The following is a 17140-nucleotide window of genomic DNA, read 5'->3' as shown; positions in this document are numbered from 1 at the left end:
AGCCATAGAACTCTAAAATGCAAGCTGGACTGTGGCTGGTATTTATACTATTTCTAGACCCATTAAGAGTGAAGAATGTTCCTTTTCCTTCAGGAACTTCTCTTCCTTAGCCCTCGAAAGGATAATTTTATTTCCCTTTCGTATCCAAAATCAGGAGCTTTAGTGGTTTCTTTTCCTGTCTTCTGATATCTTATTGTCCAAATATGGACATCCTTCCCTTTCAGTCCTCTGTGCCTAAAGTATAAATCCTTATTTCTGAGTTACATGATCAAGTTACATATTTAATTTCTATACCATCCTCTTCGTTAGGACTATACGCATTAAAAGAGACTACTTAGAAATCTGTAGCACAACGTTTAACTATATAACTCATGAAACATAATTATAGCTGACATTGTCACTTTGCAAAGTGTTTTGTTTACATTAGTTTAGCAGGTTTGCATTCTGCTGCATTCTCTACTGCAAGATTACAGTAGAGCAAGGAAGCATATTATTCCTATCGTTGAGAGAACTATATTTTAAGCACACTTCCAACTATTAATGCACTCTTAGTAGATTAAGATTCTGACATCTGGCAGCTAAGTCAGAAAGATGACTTTTACGCTGCCCCTTCAAGGGCAAGCCAGAGTAACTTTAGTAGTTAGCTAACTGATTAGAGCTAACCTTGAGTTGCCTGTCAGCATGACACAGACTTTCATTATACATTACACAAACCTCTGTATGTGTATGTGTGTTTAAGCCCTATATGGAATTAATTCTGCACATGTTCACAAGATACCATGATCATGTCAGAGACTGCTACAAAATTTGCTTCTTTATAAGAACATGAGAGCAGCCCTGCTGGATCAGAGCAGTGAGGGTCCATCTAGTCCAGCATCCTGTCTCACAGAGGGGCCACAACCTAGTTCCTCTGGAGGGCCAGCAGACACGGCATGGAGGTCGAGGACTTCCCTTGAGGCTGGCTCCTAGCGCTGGGATTCAGAGCCTCTGTATATGGAGGTTCTCTTTAGTCACCACGGCCAGTAGCCACTGATGGACCGGTCGTCCATGAATCTGTCTAACCCCTTTGGCAGTATAGAACCAGTTGGTAAATTTGCAAGAGAAATCCATCACTGCAAAAACACAGGAAAAGCCACAACAATAAAATAAACCCAGCTAGAACAGCACTGTGTATCTAATTGTCGTGGTCTAAAAATTCACACAATGGGGCCGTCTGCTCTAGGTCTGAAAGTCCCTGCTGGCAGAATCCCCTAGAGCCTGCCTCCTTCTGACAGGGCCTGCAGGGAGGGGAGGGTTGCCAGGTCCCTCTTCGCCACTAGTGGAAGGTTTTTGGGGTGGAGCTGAGGAGGCAGATCATGAGAGGGAGGAGGACATCTTGGCCATCATCTGGGCACGGAGGAGGGGTCACTGGGGGTCTGGGGGGAGGTAGTTATGAATTTCCCGCATTGTGCAGGGAGGTTGGACTAGATGACCCTGGTGGTCCCTTCCAACTCTGATTCTATGAGGGCGGGGTTTGGGGAGGGGAGGGACTTCAATGCCATAGAGTCCAATTGCCAAAGCGGCCATTTTCTCCAGGTGAACTGATCTCTGTTGGCTGGAGATCAGCTGTAATAGCAGAAGATCTCCAGCTAGTACCTGGAGGTTGGCAACCCTAAGGGAGGGGCCCTTGCTCACCCACGTTCCGTGGCTTCTTCCCTGCTGCAGAATGAGCGCTGCGTCTCCCCAGAGGAGTGCCCTTGCCACCACAATGGGCGGCTCTACCAGCCCAATGACAACATCACCAAGGACTGCAACACCTGGTAAGGGTGTGAGGCTGGGGGTTGCCGAGGGAGGGCAGGGGACCCTGGCCGGGTGGCTTTTCTGCCATTTTCCTCCAGTGGAAATCCACCAGGGCTGGTTCCTGCAGCCCCCAGCCCCTCAAGCTACTGCCAGAGGAGAATGCCGACGCACCGCGGGGTCTCAGCTGAGCTGGCCCCCAGCCACTGGCATCCCCTTGGGGTCTGGGCTGTCACCTGTCGGGGCCAAGCCAAGCCCCCAGCCCTGAACCCAACTGGGATGAATCAAATCGGAGTCTCCCCACCCGAGCTTCCCTTGCTCCCCAAAGAGGCTGCGGAGATTATAGGGTTGCCAGTTATGGGTTTGGACATTTCTGGAGATTTGGGTGGAGAAGCTGGGGACGGCAGGGTTTGGGGAGGGCAGGGACCCCTCCATCCTCCAGAGTAGCCATTTTCTCCAGGCAAACTGATCTCTGTAGTCTGGAGATCAGTTAGAATTCCAGGAGATCTCCAGGCCCCACCTGGAGGCTGGCAACCATAGGGCAATCCATCCAATGGCTCCTTGTAGGTAGGGCAACAGGCTGCCTTTATAGGATGCGCTCTCTCTCTCTCTCTCTCTCTCTCTCTCTCCGGCCATCTTTCTCTCTCTTATTCTCTCTCTGGCCCTCTCTCTGTGCCTGTGGTCTGGCCAGTGTTCCTGCCTGCTCCGCCGTCTTCAGGGGTCAGGCCAGAGGTCCTCTTTCCAAGGGCTCTGTCTTCTCTGCCCTGGTGCTTTGGATCTGACCCCCTCTTGCCTCGGCTGTGGACCAAACCCTGCCCTCAGCCTGATTCTGCCACCCTCCTTGGTCCTCATCCTGCAAATGCCACCCATGCCCTAGTTCAGGGGTCGGCAAACTCATTAGTCAAAAGAGCCAAATATCAACAGTACAACGATTGAGATTTCTTTTGAGAGTCAAATTTCTTAAACTTAAACTATATAGATAGGTACACTGTTTATTAACTTAATAAACTTTAATTAAAGTTTTAAGTCTTAATTAAACTATAGGTACACTGAATAAAACTTGATATCATACTTAATAGTGATCTTATTTATTGATAAAAATTAAATTGTAAGTCCCTGCCATTTCCCCCTCCCCGTCCGGAGTCCTCGTCTGGAGGCCTGGTCTACCGCCATAAAAGCCTATTGGTAGAGCTGGCCTCCAGCTGAGTCCCATTGGGAGGCCAGGTCTACCCATTGGCTTTCTTGGCAGTAGACCTGGCCTCCGGAGGCCCATAGAAGCCAATTGGTAAACCTGGCCTCTGAAGGGGGACTTTTTCCCCTCCTCGGAGCCCAGGTCTACTGCCAAGAAAGCCAGTGGGTAGACATGGTCTCCCAATGGGACTCAGCCGGAGGCCAGGTCTACCAAAGGAAGCCCGCCCCGCCCAACAGCTGATAGGCAGGGGGGCCCCAGGAACCGCCGAGCCGCCTGCCCAGCAATCGTGCGGCTAGAGGGGAGGGGAGGCTTTAGCCTCCCAACCATTGAGGGCAAGGGAAAGGGGAACCCGGCCATTCTCCACGGTGTGTGTGGGGGGAGACAGCGCGCCAGCGCGCCCGCTTGCCCGCTCTCTCAGGTGCACTGGCTCCGCAGCCCAGCTGCCGGCGCGAGCGGGCGCAAGAGCAGGGGCTTAGAACCAAGTTCGGAGAGCCGCACTCAACGGGCCAAAGAGCCGCATGCGGCTCTGGAGCCGCAGTTTTGAGACCCCTGCCCTAGTTTACTGCAATGGCCATGGGCCACCTCCCCATCCTCCTCCCGAACCGTGCGGTTCCTTCTGCCTCCCCGCTGCCCCCCTCAACTCTTCCTGTGCTTCCTCGCACTTCCAAGCTGCCCTGCCTTGGGCTCATGTGCTCTCTGGGGCATGCAGAGGAGCAGAGGCCATGATCCTGGGGCTCGGCGCAGGTGCGAATGTCCTCCTCCCCCTTCCTCCCTGCAGCACTTGCCGCAATCGGCGCTGGGAGTGCAGCCGCCACCACTGCGCCGGGGTGTGCATTGCCACGGGGGATCCCCACTATGTCACCTTTGATGGACGGGCCTACAGCTTCCTGGGGGACTGTGAGTACATCCTGGTGCGCGAGAGCAGCGGGGCCTTCAGCATCACTGCCGAGAATGTGCCGTGCGGGACCAGCGGGACCACCTGCACCAAATCCGTCATGGTGCTCATCGGCGACATCGTGATCCACCTGCTCCGAGGTAAGGCAGGCCTGCCTGGAGGTGAGAAGGTGGCTCTCCCCTTATTTGTGGGAGTGGCTTTGGCTCAGCGGAAGAGCCTCTGCTTGGCACACAGAAGATCCCAGGTTCAATCCTTGGCAGCATCTCCAGTTGAAAAGGACCAGTCAGTAGGTGATGTGAAAGACCTCTGCCTGAGACCCTGGAGAGCCGCTGCCGGTCTGAGTAGACAATACTGACTCTGGTTCTTGTAGGTTATCCGGGCTGTGTGACCATAGTCTTGGTATTTTCTTTCCTGACGTTTTGCCAGCAGCTGTGGCAGGCACCTTCAGAGGAGTAACACTGAAGGACAGTGTCTGAAGGAGTAACACTGAAGGAGTAACACTGAAGGACAGAGAGACACTGTCCTTCAGTGTTACTCCTCAGAAGTTCTCTCCACAGCTGCTGGCGAAACGTCAGGAAAGAAAATACCAAGACCACGGTCACACAGCCCGGATAACCTACAAGAACCAATGAACTCTGACCGTGAAAGCCTTCGACAATACTGACTCTGATGGACCAACGGTCTGATTCAGTAGAAGGCAGCTTCATCTGTGTGTTCATGTCCTCTTCTGTTTGGGAGGGCCCTTGGCTCACTGGTCGAGCATTTCCTTTGTATGCAGGAGGTCCCAGGTTCGATCCCCGGCATCTCCAGTTGAAAGGACCAGGCAGTAGGTGATGGGAAAGGCCTTAGCCTGGGACCCTGGAGAGCCGCGGCCAGCCTGAGTAGACAAGACTGAACTTGACAGACCAAGGGTCTGATTCAATAGAAGGCAGCTTCATGGGGGTGGGGGGGAATGTTTCTCCCTCTTCTGACCCCCTCCTTTCTGTCCATAATAGGAAAAGATGTGACCGTGAACGGGGTCTCGGTGCGGCCCCCCAAGACGTACACTGGGAATGGCCTGACCTTTGAGAGAGCCGGGCTCTTCCTTGCCCTCATCTCCCATGTGGGGCTCACGGTGCTGTGGGATGGAGGTGAGTCCCACCTGGTCAGCTGCGCTTTTTGCATCTTCTAAATCCCCCTCCCCTGTTGTCCCCCAGCAGTGCCCTTCAGACACGCCCTGCCTCTGAACATGGAGACCCCATTGAACTGTCATGGCTAAGGGCCTTTGATGGACCCTCTCCTCCATGTCTAATCCAAAGCCATCTGATCTATTGGCTAACAACTTCATGTGACAGGGGGTTCCACAAGCTCATTATGTACTGTGTGAAGATATACTCATTCTTCTGGGCATACAGGCACTTGACTGCCATGGACTCCATAGTGGCAGGTTGGTGGCTACGTTAGTCTGTAGTAGCAGAACAAAATTTGAGTCTATTAGCACCTTAAAGGCCAACAACATTTTCCAGGGTAGAAGCTTTCCTGAGTCAAAGCCAACCACCACTGACAATTTCCCCCCACAGAATTGTTAGACTAAATCTGTGCCTGCTAGCTGTTCCTTGTGGGTTAGCTGTTTGTTTTTCAGATTCTGTGTGGGCATTGAATTTTAAATCATTGTGATGGAAAATGCTGTAAAGTTGCAGCCAATTTATGGCAACCCTGTAGATGCGCAGAGGTGGTTTGCCTTTACCTGCCTCTGCATAGCAACCCTGGACTTCCTTGGTGGTCTCCCATCCAAGTCCTAACCAGGGCCAACCCTGCTTAGCTTCCCAGAGCTGACGAGATCGGGCCAGCTTAGGTGATCCAGCTCAGGGTATTTTTTATTGTATTTTAAATTGTATTGTGAACAATTTTCTTGTAAGGAGCTTTGGGGACCCAACTGCAGAATCCACATGCAGGTTCCAAAATCTGAGAAATACCAAGGAGCTCCCCTCCCATCTCCGCTTTGGCTTGGAGCCTGCAATGGAGCGACGGGTCTTCTCTTTGCCTCCTTCAGGCACACGGGTGTACGTGAAGCTGGACCCAAAGTACCAGGGCCGCGTGGCAGGCCTGTGCGGGAACTTTGACAGGGACACAGAGAATGACTTCACCAGCAGGCAGGGCATCGTTGAGCCCACTGCCGATCTCTTTGGCAACTCCTGGCGGGTCAGCCTGCTGTGCCCGGAAGTCAACAGCGAGGACTTTGAGCACCCGTGCACGGTAGGCCTAGAGCAGCTCCCCACTGCAAGGGGGTTGGGTGTAGGTACCACCGTCCCTGTGGATGAAGGGGGGGGAGGACAGGCTGACGGGACATGGAGGTGTGTGGCCTGTAGCCTTTCCAGACAGCCCAAATTCTGTCAGGGAAGCAACCTGCAGGATGCTTCTCCCCTGCCTGTGGAGACACACTTCTGTGCTCAGAGGCATCTTCTGGGAGGAGGGAGTGACTGTTTCTCAGGACACCTTCTCCATTTTAAGTGCACTTTAGCGATCATTTGCAAGTGGATTTTTGTTGTTTCACACAGTAAAATCCAGCTGCAAAGCGCATTGGAAGTGCATTATTCAGCATGTTTGAAAGTGCCCAGATCCCTTCTCTTCCAGCCAAGGAACCCTCTGCCTGGATCTGAGAAGGGGTGGATGTGGTAGCTTAACATGATATGGATAGACACCATACAGGAAGCCACGGCCCTCAGTTTGCAAGACCTGAGCCAGGCTGTTAATGAAGGGACATTTGGAGGTCATGAATTCATAGGGTCGCCATATAGTCGGAAGTGACTGGATGGCACACAACAAACACCAGAGAAGGGTGGTTGCTGAACAGGGTCCTTAAGAGAGGGGGCAGGAAGCTATTCATTCTTCCTGCGTTTTATGCCAGGGAAGCCTTCACGGTGCTTCTCATAATTGGTCCATTCACAATGGAGCCAGTGCTCAGGAGGGCCATGTTGCTCACAGACAGCAATCAGCCAAGTTCCTTAAGAAAACATGCCTCCCAGGTCCAGACCACGGCCAAACGGGCCTCAACCGCAGCCTGAAAGGCGGTGTCTCTGCGACCTCTCAGCGGGCAGAGATGGGTCTCCTGAGCTTCAGCTAGGAAAACTGCTCAGCAGATGCATCTCAGAGGTCAGCTCTGTGGGGGCTTCCTGTTTGGGGCACTCTTGCTGACAGGGGCAAAGTCAGCATCATCCCTCGGGCTGTTTCTCCACCTGGCTGGTTTCTCCATAAATGTCTCAGGATGTCCTTCATCCATCCGGGCTGAAGAGGGGGAAAAGGGGCAGAGGTTTGGAGGGTTGGGTGGGGGTGCAGGCAAGAAGGGGAGGGGTATCTCTGGCCAGGCAGCAAGAAAGAACAGGGGAGACAAGTGGGAAAATACCTCGAAGCGGCCCCAGTCAGTACATCTGTCACTTCTGTCTCTCTGCCCACCCTGCCCAGGTAAACTCGTATCGTGTGACGTGGGCGCGGAAGCGTTGCGGGATTCTGCTGCAAGATCTCTTTGCCCCCTGCCGGGAGGAACTCCCCTGCCAGCAGTTCTATGAGTGGTGTGTTTTCGATGCCTGCGGGTAGGTGACTGGAAAACAGGCCCACCGACGTGTTTCATTTATTACTTTAGAAAATATATGTGAAGAAGAAGAGTTGGTTTTTATATGCCTACTTTCTCTACCACTTAAGGTAGAATCAAACCGGCTTCCAATCACCTTCTCCTCCCCACAACAGACACCCTGTGAGGCAGGTGGGGCTGAGAGAGCTCTAAGAGAGCTGTGACTAACCTAAGGTCACCCAGCTGGCTTCGTGTGTAGGAGTGGGGAAACAAATCCAGTTCACCAGATTAGCCTCCGCCGCTCATGTGGAGGAGCAGGGAATCGAACCCGGTTCTCCAGATTAGAGTCCATTGCTCTTAAGCACTACACCACGCTGGCTTTCTATATGCTGCTATAAAGGTCCAGGCGATTTCCACACACATCCCATCTTTTATCCAGATGGTTCATAGGGTGTGTGTGAGAAACAGCCATGTGTTTCATGTGAAGGCATTCCTTCCTGGCCCAGCCCCAGGGGAACCCCACTGATACCCATGGGGGATTCCTTGGGCCCAGTCAGGTTCTTCCCTCCCACATGTACTCCAAGGAGCCTCCTCCAGATGGGACCCCCCCCAAAGTGTGGTGTGGGGTGTCCCTCAGCTGCCTCCCCTCTCTCTGTCCCCTCCCACAGGTGTGATTCTGGGGGGGACTGTGAGTGTCTTTGCACAGCCATCGCCACCTACGCTGAGGAGTGCAGCAAGCGCGGAGTGTCTGTGCGCTGGAGGAGCCAGGAGCTGTGCCGTGAGTTGGGTTGCCAACTCTGGCTTGGGAAATCCCTGGAGATTTGGTGGTGGAGCCTGGGGGGGGGGAGGAGCTGGGGGAGGCAGCTCAGCAGGGACATGATGCCATGGAGTCTATGAAGCTGCCGTTTTCTCCAGGGGAACCAGTCTCCGTAGTCTGGAGATCAGTTGTGATTCCGTGAGATCTCCAGGCCCCACCTGGAGGCTGGCAACACTGGCTGTGAGGCTGGTACTCATAGGGGAGTTGGGGGCACAAAAGGGGGAGGGAGCAGGGGTTCCTTTCCCAGAACCCTCTGTGCTCCCAGGGCCATGTGGGTAAACACTGGCCAAGGGGCCAGCCCCCCGAAGAGGACTGCCCTGAGGAGAGTGATTGAGCCCCAGTGCCTCACAGGCCCATTCGCAGATGAGTTGTCATTCTCATGAATCCCTTCACCACAACCCAAAGATCTCTCCCCTGGGCAGAGACCCCCCTCCTCACCCCCCATAAGCACATATTTGTAGGGGGGGATTTGCTCCCTGGCACTTGCGTTGAGCTCTGCGCCTTCCTCTCTGTCCACTCAGCCATGCAGTGTGACCACGGGCTGGAGTATGGCTCTTGTGGCCCTGCCTGCCCCCAGACCTGCAAGAACTTTGGCCTGGAGCCCCCGGAACACTGCCAGACCCTCTCCTGCGTGGAGGGATGCTTCTGCCCAGAGGCGAAGGTGCTGCATGGTAAGAAAAAGGCTGCAGGCAGCGAGGGCTTGCAATAGGGCTGCCAGGTCCCTATTTGCTACCAGTGGGAGGTTTGGGGGCAGAACCTGAGGAGGGGAGGGGAGGGGCTTCAATGCCATAGAGCCCAATTGCCAAAGCGGCCATTTTCTCCAGGGGAACTGATCTCTCTCGGCTGGAGATCAGTTGTAATAACAGGAGATCTCCAGCTAGTACCTGGAGGTTGGCAACCCTAGATTGCAAAGGGCCAGCCAAGGGCCTGGAGGCAGGTGGTGGAGGAGGCAGGGTGGTCAGCTCCAGAAGTTTCTGGAGATTTGGTGGTGGAGCTCGGGAGGGCAGGGACCTCAGTGTGGTATAATTAAGGCTGCTAGTTCTGGGTTGGGAAACACCTGGAGATTTTGGGGGTGGAGCCTGAGAAGGGTGGGGTTTGGAGAGGGGGGGAACTTCAACGGGGTATAATGCCATAGAGTCCACTTTCCAAAGTGACTATTTTCTCCCGGTGAACTGATCTCTGTCGCCTGGAGATCAGATATAATAGTGGGAGATCTCCAGCCACAACCTAGAGGTTAGCAATCCTAGATATAATGCCATGGAGTCTGTCCTCTAAAGCTGCCATGTTCTCCAGGGGAACTGATCTCTGTAGTCTGGAGATCAGTTGTAATTCCAGATCTCCAGGAGAGGGACAGCCAAGGCCCTGGCACTGACCAGGGTGGGGGGAGAGGCATCGTTAGTATTCCAATTGGGTCTTCTTTGAATCAAAAGCTTTGTGGTCTTTGGCTGTGCCCCACCATCATTGGATAGTGTTGGACAGTGGACAGTGGAATCAGCTTCCTAGGGAGGTGGGTGAGCTCCCCCTCACTGGCAGTCTTCAAGCAGAGGCTGGACAAGCCCTTGTCAGGGATGCTCGAGTCTAGGCTGATCCTGCATTGAGCAGGGGGTTGGACTAGATGGCCTGTGTGGCCCCTTCCAGTGATTCTGTGATTCAGTCAGTCTTGGGCTCTGTGCTGTTTTGTTCCCTGCCAGATGGCAGCTGCATCGACCCCTCCGAGTGCCCCTGCCACTGGGAGGGCACCTTGTTCCCGCTGGGCGCTCTAGTGATGCAGGAGTGTAGGAACTGGTAAGTCCATTAAGGGGGGGGTATAGGAAGTCCTCCTCCCCAGTCCCTTTGCTGAGCCCCCTTTGTGCTTCTTGAGATCAAACACGTCCCCTGAGCCATAAGGAGCTGAAGCTTGCTTTGAAAGACTGTCAGAGTGGATGTCCTCTCCATGCCAGATTGCCACACACAACATGTGTCCCTGGGGGCCTTGGGTATGATGAAGGGTCCTGAAGGAGTGGAACAGCTGCAGCCCAACCAGGCTTTGCTCCTGGGCAGCTCTTGTACCCACCCCCCCAAGCAACACTATGGCCCAAAATTCTGCCCAAGGCCAGATGCCACACCAAGCACACTGGAAGACGCATGTGCCTGCAGCCCCTCTGATGTCTGTTCTTCCCACAGCTCATGTGAGGCAGGCCTGTGGCAATGCACCGCACCACTGGAGCATTGCGTCACCCCACCCCGCTGTGCCGAGACAGAGTTTGCCTGCCGCACGGGGGAGCGCTGCGTGCCCAGCGCATGGGTCTGCGATAATGAGGATGACTGCAGGGATGGCTCAGACGAGTTCTGTGCCTTGAGCTGCGCCCCACATCAGTACCAGTGTGCCAGCGGGCAGTGCGTGCCGTGGGGCTACCGATGCGATGGCACTGCAGACTGCGTGGACCACTCTGACGAGAGGGACTGCCCCCTGCCCACCTGCGCCCTGCATGAGTTCCACTGCTCCAACGGCCGCTGCATCCCCCAGGAGCACGTCTGCGACGGAGAGCTGGACTGCGGCTTTGCGGATCACTCGGATGAGGCAGGCGAGTGGTTGGGAGGGCACTCCCGGGCATCGGCGGCCCCCACCGGACTTAGCTTGGCATGACTCTCTGATGGGCTGGCATTGGGTTCCCAGTGCAGTAGGAACATGCTGGGCAATTTCACTGGGCAGCAGGTGGCAGGTCATTAGCTGGAGGAGGCCAGGAAAACAACATCCGGAACGTTAAGTAGGTCCCCTCTCGTTTTTTTATTATTCATTTAATACATTGTTCTCTTCCATCTTCAAACCCCAGCTTCTTTTAGCAACCTAACAGTCCCTTGTTACCGCAGAGCTTTTATGCTTGCTCGTTTGAATGCCGCTCCTTCGGCGGTGTTAAATGAAAGATAAGATAACTTACCTTATGCAGAAAGACTTTGTCCATGTAATCTGGAGAGAGTTGACGCACTACTTCATATGATGTTAGAATGTCTCCAATACAATTCTTATTGTGCTCAATGGCTTACCCCTATTTTAATTAAATTACCTGCCACTGTACCAAAAAATAAAATAATCCCCTTTTTGCTGGTGGATAGAGATCCAGGAACTACATTGGCGGTGGTCCCATGTATCTTTCTACCATATTTTCCTTAAAGAAATAAAGGCTCCCCATTTGCTGCTCAAGACCTTTGGGTCACGGGAGCTTGAAAAAGGGTCAGCAAGGTGCACAACAATCAAAGACGTTAAAGCAAGCTTTTAAAATACACAATATGAAAGCAATTAAAAACAACAATGAAATGAAACACATAGACAGTTTAAACACCTACTCTAGGGGTCCCCAACATAGTGCTCGTGGGTGCTGTGGTGCCCACCAGCACCCACTTTGGTACCCACAGAGTGCTTTCAGAAAGAGGGTGGGGCCAGGTGGGGGCTCTTGTCCAGCACGCTTTCTGATTGGCCTCTGGAGATCCAATAGGCTGTGCGATTAAAATAATGTTTCAGCAGCCAGTGCCACTACTGTGTTGGTTTTATTCTTTCTCACTTCTCGGAGTATTTTTATAACTATCCCACTTCTCCCGCACACTCGGCCTCTGTATGTGAGGTTTCTCTGCCCTAAATCAACGGTGCGCTGTGGCTAAGTGAGCTCTCCCACCCCTTTCAGGCTGCGGGCCGCCCTGTCAGGCTGGAGAGTTCCGGTGCGCAGCCGGGCGCTGTCTGCCGTACCTGCACCGCTGTGATGGGCACGATGACTGCGGAGACTTCAGTGACGAGCGGGACTGCGTGTGCCCCGCTGGGGACTTCCAGTGCCCGGACAGCCGGTGTCTGGCCCAGGCTCTGGTCTGTGATGGCAAACGGGACTGTCCCACCGGTGCGGATGAGGCCTTCTGCCCAGGTGAGCTCCTCCGACGCCATGTGCAGCCTCCTTGGGGACACCCTCAGCGGGGGGCTCTCCTTCCTCATCTCCTCAGCCAAGACAACTCATGTGTTTCTGCCACTCCTCGCGGAGGTGGCCGCCCTCCACATCTCTGCCCTCATTTCTGGCCTGATTCTACTCAGGTTTTTCCTCCTCATTACCAACATATCTCAGGACCTGTGCTGTTGTCTGCTTCTCCAAAGGCAGTCCGGCTACCTTACCCATTCCATTCAATCTCTAGTCACCTTGATTTATTTACTTGTTTATTTGTTTATTTATTTTTGATTTGTATCCCACCTTCTATCCCCAGCAGAGGCTGGCTTCAGGGCGGCCAACATCACCTTCCCTTTGCTAAGATGGCCGTCTCACCGTGACCATCCTTTTTTCTTCCCTCTTCTTCCCTTTCTTGTCGTGCCTGTTGGGCCCCTCCCATTCAGATCATAGAATTATAGAGTCGTGACCTACAGGGTCATTTAGTCCACCCCCCTGCACATTGCAGGAAATTCACAACTACCTCCCCCCCCCCCCGCAATGACTCCTACTCCATGCCCAGAAGATGGTTAAAAAAACACATCTAGGATCCCTGGCCAAATCTAGCCTGGAGGAAAATTGCTTCCTGACCCCAAAGTGGTGATCAGCATTACCCTGGGCAGGTAGGAAAGGACCACGGGAGCCCAACACTGATGCAACCCTTCCTGCCTTCCCTCTCAGGATCTGCCTAAATTCACACGAGACAGCAGCTGCAGCAATAGCAGGACCGTTTGCAGCCTGGGTGTCACTTCTGGTCACTTTTGTGCCCCCACCCCACAGCAAAGAAGCAGCTTGGACTCAGTGCAGCCTCCATTTTGGGGGTCCTTTAAAATATATTAAATTACTTTGTTTTGAACCATTTTGTAGCCACATTGGGTGCCAGTTTGGACAGACAGGTGGGCATAAATGGTCTGAATGAGCAATCAGCTATTCCCAAGGCTGACATCTAGTCTAAGAGACCTCTGGCTTCATTCAGTATTCCCAGACTTCTTAATTTCTGGCATTGTAAGGAAGGCTGGCTGTTCATTTGTGGGGGAAGGGCTCTCTGTGGGTAGGTAAATGTACTCCCCCCCTCCTTATGCCAGGAGGTTGTCTGGCAGAGCTGAGAAAGGTATTTTGGTGGTGCGGTCCCTGGGTCTGTCTGACTTCTTTCTTTGTATTAGCTATGACGGAGGCTGGGAACCAAAGGAGAGTTTTCCCCTGTGGGTGGCTGACCGTACATTCTGCTCCGCATTCTCCACCTTTTGCAGGCCACGTGACCTGTGCCCCCGGGCAGCTGCCTTGTCCAGATGGCATCTGTGTGAGCCACCTACAGGTGTGTGATGGCGTGGTGGACTGCTCTGACGGCACCGACGAGAACCCGGCTCAGTGTCTGCTGGCCCAGACCACACCCCTGGTTGTCACTGTTCCCTCAAGTCTCCCTGTGACTCCCCAACCACCTGTTGACAGAACCCTGGGTAAGAAGACGTGGTGGAGTTAGGAACTGAGTGTCCCTTCTCTGTTCTGCACAGCACCCTCTACACTGGAACAGTGGCCTAAAACCTGTGCCCAGCCTGTACTTAATCAATGACACCGGTTTAGGGGGGAAAGTGTAGAGGTACTAGAATCTGCTCTCAGAGCTATCATGTTTTATGGACGTAAGTGCCATCAAGTCACAACCAACTTATGGCATTCCCAGTAAGGGGTTTTCAAGACGTGAGAAGCAGAGGTGGTTGGCCATTGCCTTCCTCTGCAGAGCCTTCCTTGGTGGTCTCCCATCCAAGCACCATCCAACAAGATTGGGCTATACAATGCTGCCTTCTCTCCTTTATCATAGTTTAGGAAAGGCTTTTTAGAAGCGAGTCTGGAGAAGGAAACTGCTTTTGGAAGATGGGGAAGGCTGTTCCTAGTATTGCAAAAAGGAGAGGGGAGGAGATGTGGGCCCAGCAGTGGAGCATCTATTTTGCATGCAGAAGGTCCCAGGTTCAATCCCCAGCATCTCCAAGTAAAAAGATGAAGTCATGGTTGATGTGAAAGACCTTTATCTGCCTGGAGAGCCTCTGCCAGTCTGAGTAGGCAGCATTGAACTTTTTAAATTTTTGGTCTATTTTTCAGATTTCTGTCCTGCCCTAATCCCTGGCCAGACCTTGAGTGACCAAGGGTATGGCTTGGGAGAAGGCAGCTTCATGTGTTCAAAGACACAGGGGTAGGAGAAAGAGGGACATAGCAGAAGGGTGTCCTTCACGAGAAGGATGAAGAAGAGGTTCAGGGCGGAGATGTGGGGAGAGATGCTGCTGCTATGCAGGCTGGGGAAGCAAATTTCTCCAGAGAGGTCTAGGAAATGCCACGTGTTCATCTCCTTCCCCTTGCAGCAATGCCACCCTGTGGTCGGTATGAATTCCACTGCCTCAGTGGGGAGTGCCAGCCGCGGGGCTGGGTGTGCGACGAAGAAGCCGACTGCCTGGACGGCAGCGATGAGCTGGATTGCAGCCGCCCGTGTGGTCTGGACCAGTTCCCCTGCCAGCTTGGCAATGAATGCATCCACTACAGCCGCCTGTGTGACGGGGTGCCCCACTGCCAGGACCAGTCGGACGAAAGTGTCGACACCTGCGGTGAGCGGCACTCTAAGCCGGTGGGGCCCTTGGACCCCTGGATCCGGGTGGGGAAGGACTGGTTTATGTTGTGTCCTCGATGACCAATCTCTGCATCGTTTGTTAGACAAATTGTGTGGTATAGTCCTACTTGGACTGTACCGTTTCTGAAAGTTGGAGGCGTCACTTCTAGAAAGCTATAACATCAGGGGGGAATTTTCTAGCCTAGACATCTTTCAGATGTGCTGCCACAGGCCTGTTTCTTCTAAAGCTGCACACTCAAAGATGTGATTCCCCCACCTGCTTTCTGAAGTGGTATAGTCCCAGCAGGGCTATGCTGTGTAATTCTTCTGAATTGGTAGACCAGCTCTGTTTTTCCTCCTCCATTCTGACACCTGCCTTTGGTTTTATTTGTGGAGAAGTTCAGGCCATGTTTACCTGAAAGAAATTATCAATTATATTATAATGAAATTACAGAGGGTAGCTGTGTTGGTCTGCAGTAGAACAGCTACATTCGAGTCCAGTAGCCTCTTAGCGACCGACCGTATAAGCTTTCGAGATTCAAAGTTCCCTTGATCAAATCTGAGGAAGGGAGCCTAGACTCTTGAAGGCTGATATCCCTAAAGTCTTGTTGTTCTGTAAGGTGCTGCCGGTCTCAAACCTAGTTGATATAAAGATGTTCAATGGGATCGGGTGAGAGTATCTCGGATCCATTTGTGCCACGTTTTCTTCCTTTGGGATCCACCTGCCATTTGCATCCATTCTGGCAGAGAATCTCCCGTAACAGGGAGCCAGCGTGGTGTAGTGGTTAAGAGTGGTGGTTTGGAGCGGCGGACTCTGATCTGGAGAACCGGGTTTGATTCCCCGCTCCTCCACATGCGCGGTGGAGGCTAATCTGGTAAACCAGGTTGGTTTCCCCACTCCGCCACACGAAGCCAGCTGGGTGACCTTGGGCAAGTCACATTCTCTCAGCCTCACCTACCTCACAGGGTGTCTGTTGTGGGGAGGGGAAGGGAAGGTGATTGTAAACCGGTTTGAGTCTCCCATAAGTGGTAGAGAAAGTTGGCATATAAAAACCAACTCTTCTTCTTCTTCTTCTGGGTCGTGATTGTATACCTGTTCTGCACAGGCTGAGGTTTAGGGGGAATCCTTTTTGGGCTTGCCTTCAATGACTGCAGTTGTGATTATATCTGTCCATTCTCTGTGTTCCTGGTTCTGTTCTGAGGACAATAGATCCATGCTCTTGAGGGGCTTACAAGCTAAACATTGAGAAGAGGGAGACCGAAAGGGGAGGGGAGGGAGGTGGAGGAATAAGGGGAAAGACTCAGGATCAGTTCTCACCCCACGCTTCTGTCCTGGGACAGGCTCCACCCAGATCCCCCCCTGCCCGGGGTTCTTCATCTGCAACAACCGCATGTGCATCAATGTCTCACGGGTGTGTGACGGCTCCCCCGACTGCCCCCAGGGAGACGACGAGCAGGCCTGTGGTAAGGAGCCCCCCCCCCCCGGGGTCAGTGGAGTCGGGAGTCCCAGGAGTAGGAAGTCACCAGCTAGGCCTGCTGGCCATCCCTTATGCAGGGATCCAGACTCCTCCTGCTTCCTCCAGAGCTTGATTCAGTCAGAGACTTTGGACAGGCTAGGTGTGGGCTGTGCTTTCACACAAGCAGTGTGGCATCTCTACCAGTGGAAAAAGTAGCTAGTATTCTAGGGTTGCCAGCCTCCAGGTGGGACCAGGAGATTTCCTGTGATGACAACTGATCTCCAGATGGCAGAGATCAATTCCTCTGGATGAAATGGCTGCTTTGGAGGGTGTGTGCATAGCTTGAGTGGTTTGATCTTGTCCTTAGCCTCTGACTTTCCCCAGGGTAATATCTGTAGGGTTTAATTTTGCACATGGGGACTGGTTGGCTCTACCTGGATGTGGAGATGCTGTTTGAGGGTCTGACCAGAGAGATCGGATGGGGGCCGGGTGGGCCTGATCATATGCTAGGGGGAATCCTGGACTTTGTGGAGGGGGGGTGAGTGGGGGGGTTGTGCTTGCTTGGCTCTTGTGCTCTCACAGCTCCTCCTTCTGACCCCCCAGAAAGCCACGTGGCTCCACCAGGGGAGAGGAACCGGACAGAGGGGCTCTGCACCGAGTACTCCTGTGGGGACAGCAGCTGCATTGCCTTTAAACAGGTGGGCTTGTGGATGGGGGGGTCTTAAGGCCCTTCTGCTTGGTTTCCTCTGACTCAAAGCCCCCTCCTCCACCCCACCCCGGAGAAACACACCTTGAAAGCTCTTGGTGACTTTCTCCAGTTGGGGGCTGTCTCCTTCTCCTTCAGAATATGTACAAAGTTTGGGTCTCTAAAGAGTGGAGGCTGCCCCCCCTTTCTTAAAAGGAGAGCTTCTTCCCACAGGTT

The 17140-nt window shown here is 53.3% G+C and overlaps 1 protein-coding gene across 1 annotated transcript in view; it reads left to right on the top strand.

The window, feature by feature from the left end:
• Positions 1 to 17140, top strand: part of LOC130484666 (SCO-spondin-like) — a 115026-nt gene that overhangs the window by 20548 nt on the left and 77338 nt on the right. Inside the window, exons 19-32 of the mRNA XM_056857746.1 lie at positions 1705 to 1799; positions 3747 to 4003; positions 4859 to 4993; positions 5896 to 6098; positions 7305 to 7432; positions 8079 to 8188; positions 8749 to 8898; positions 9919 to 10012; positions 10391 to 10791; positions 11887 to 12117; positions 13419 to 13625; positions 14520 to 14759; positions 16103 to 16225; positions 16822 to 16916. Coding sequence (XP_056713724.1) covers positions 1705 to 1799; positions 3747 to 4003; positions 4859 to 4993; positions 5896 to 6098; positions 7305 to 7432; positions 8079 to 8188; positions 8749 to 8898; positions 9919 to 10012; positions 10391 to 10791; positions 11887 to 12117; positions 13419 to 13625; positions 14520 to 14759; positions 16103 to 16225; positions 16822 to 16916 — 2469 coding nt within the window. The remainder of the gene's footprint in view (positions 1 to 1704; positions 1800 to 3746; positions 4004 to 4858; positions 4994 to 5895; positions 6099 to 7304; positions 7433 to 8078; positions 8189 to 8748; positions 8899 to 9918; positions 10013 to 10390; positions 10792 to 11886; positions 12118 to 13418; positions 13626 to 14519; positions 14760 to 16102; positions 16226 to 16821; positions 16917 to 17140) is intronic.

The sequence above is a fragment of the Euleptes europaea genome, chromosome 11 (assembly GCF_029931775.1).
Source record: "Euleptes europaea isolate rEulEur1 chromosome 11, rEulEur1.hap1, whole genome shotgun sequence".
Lineage (NCBI taxonomy): Eukaryota > Metazoa > Chordata > Lepidosauria > Squamata > Sphaerodactylidae > Euleptes > Euleptes europaea.
The sequence above is the reverse complement of the archived record's forward strand: the minus strand, read 5'-3'. Positions and strand labels throughout refer to the sequence as shown.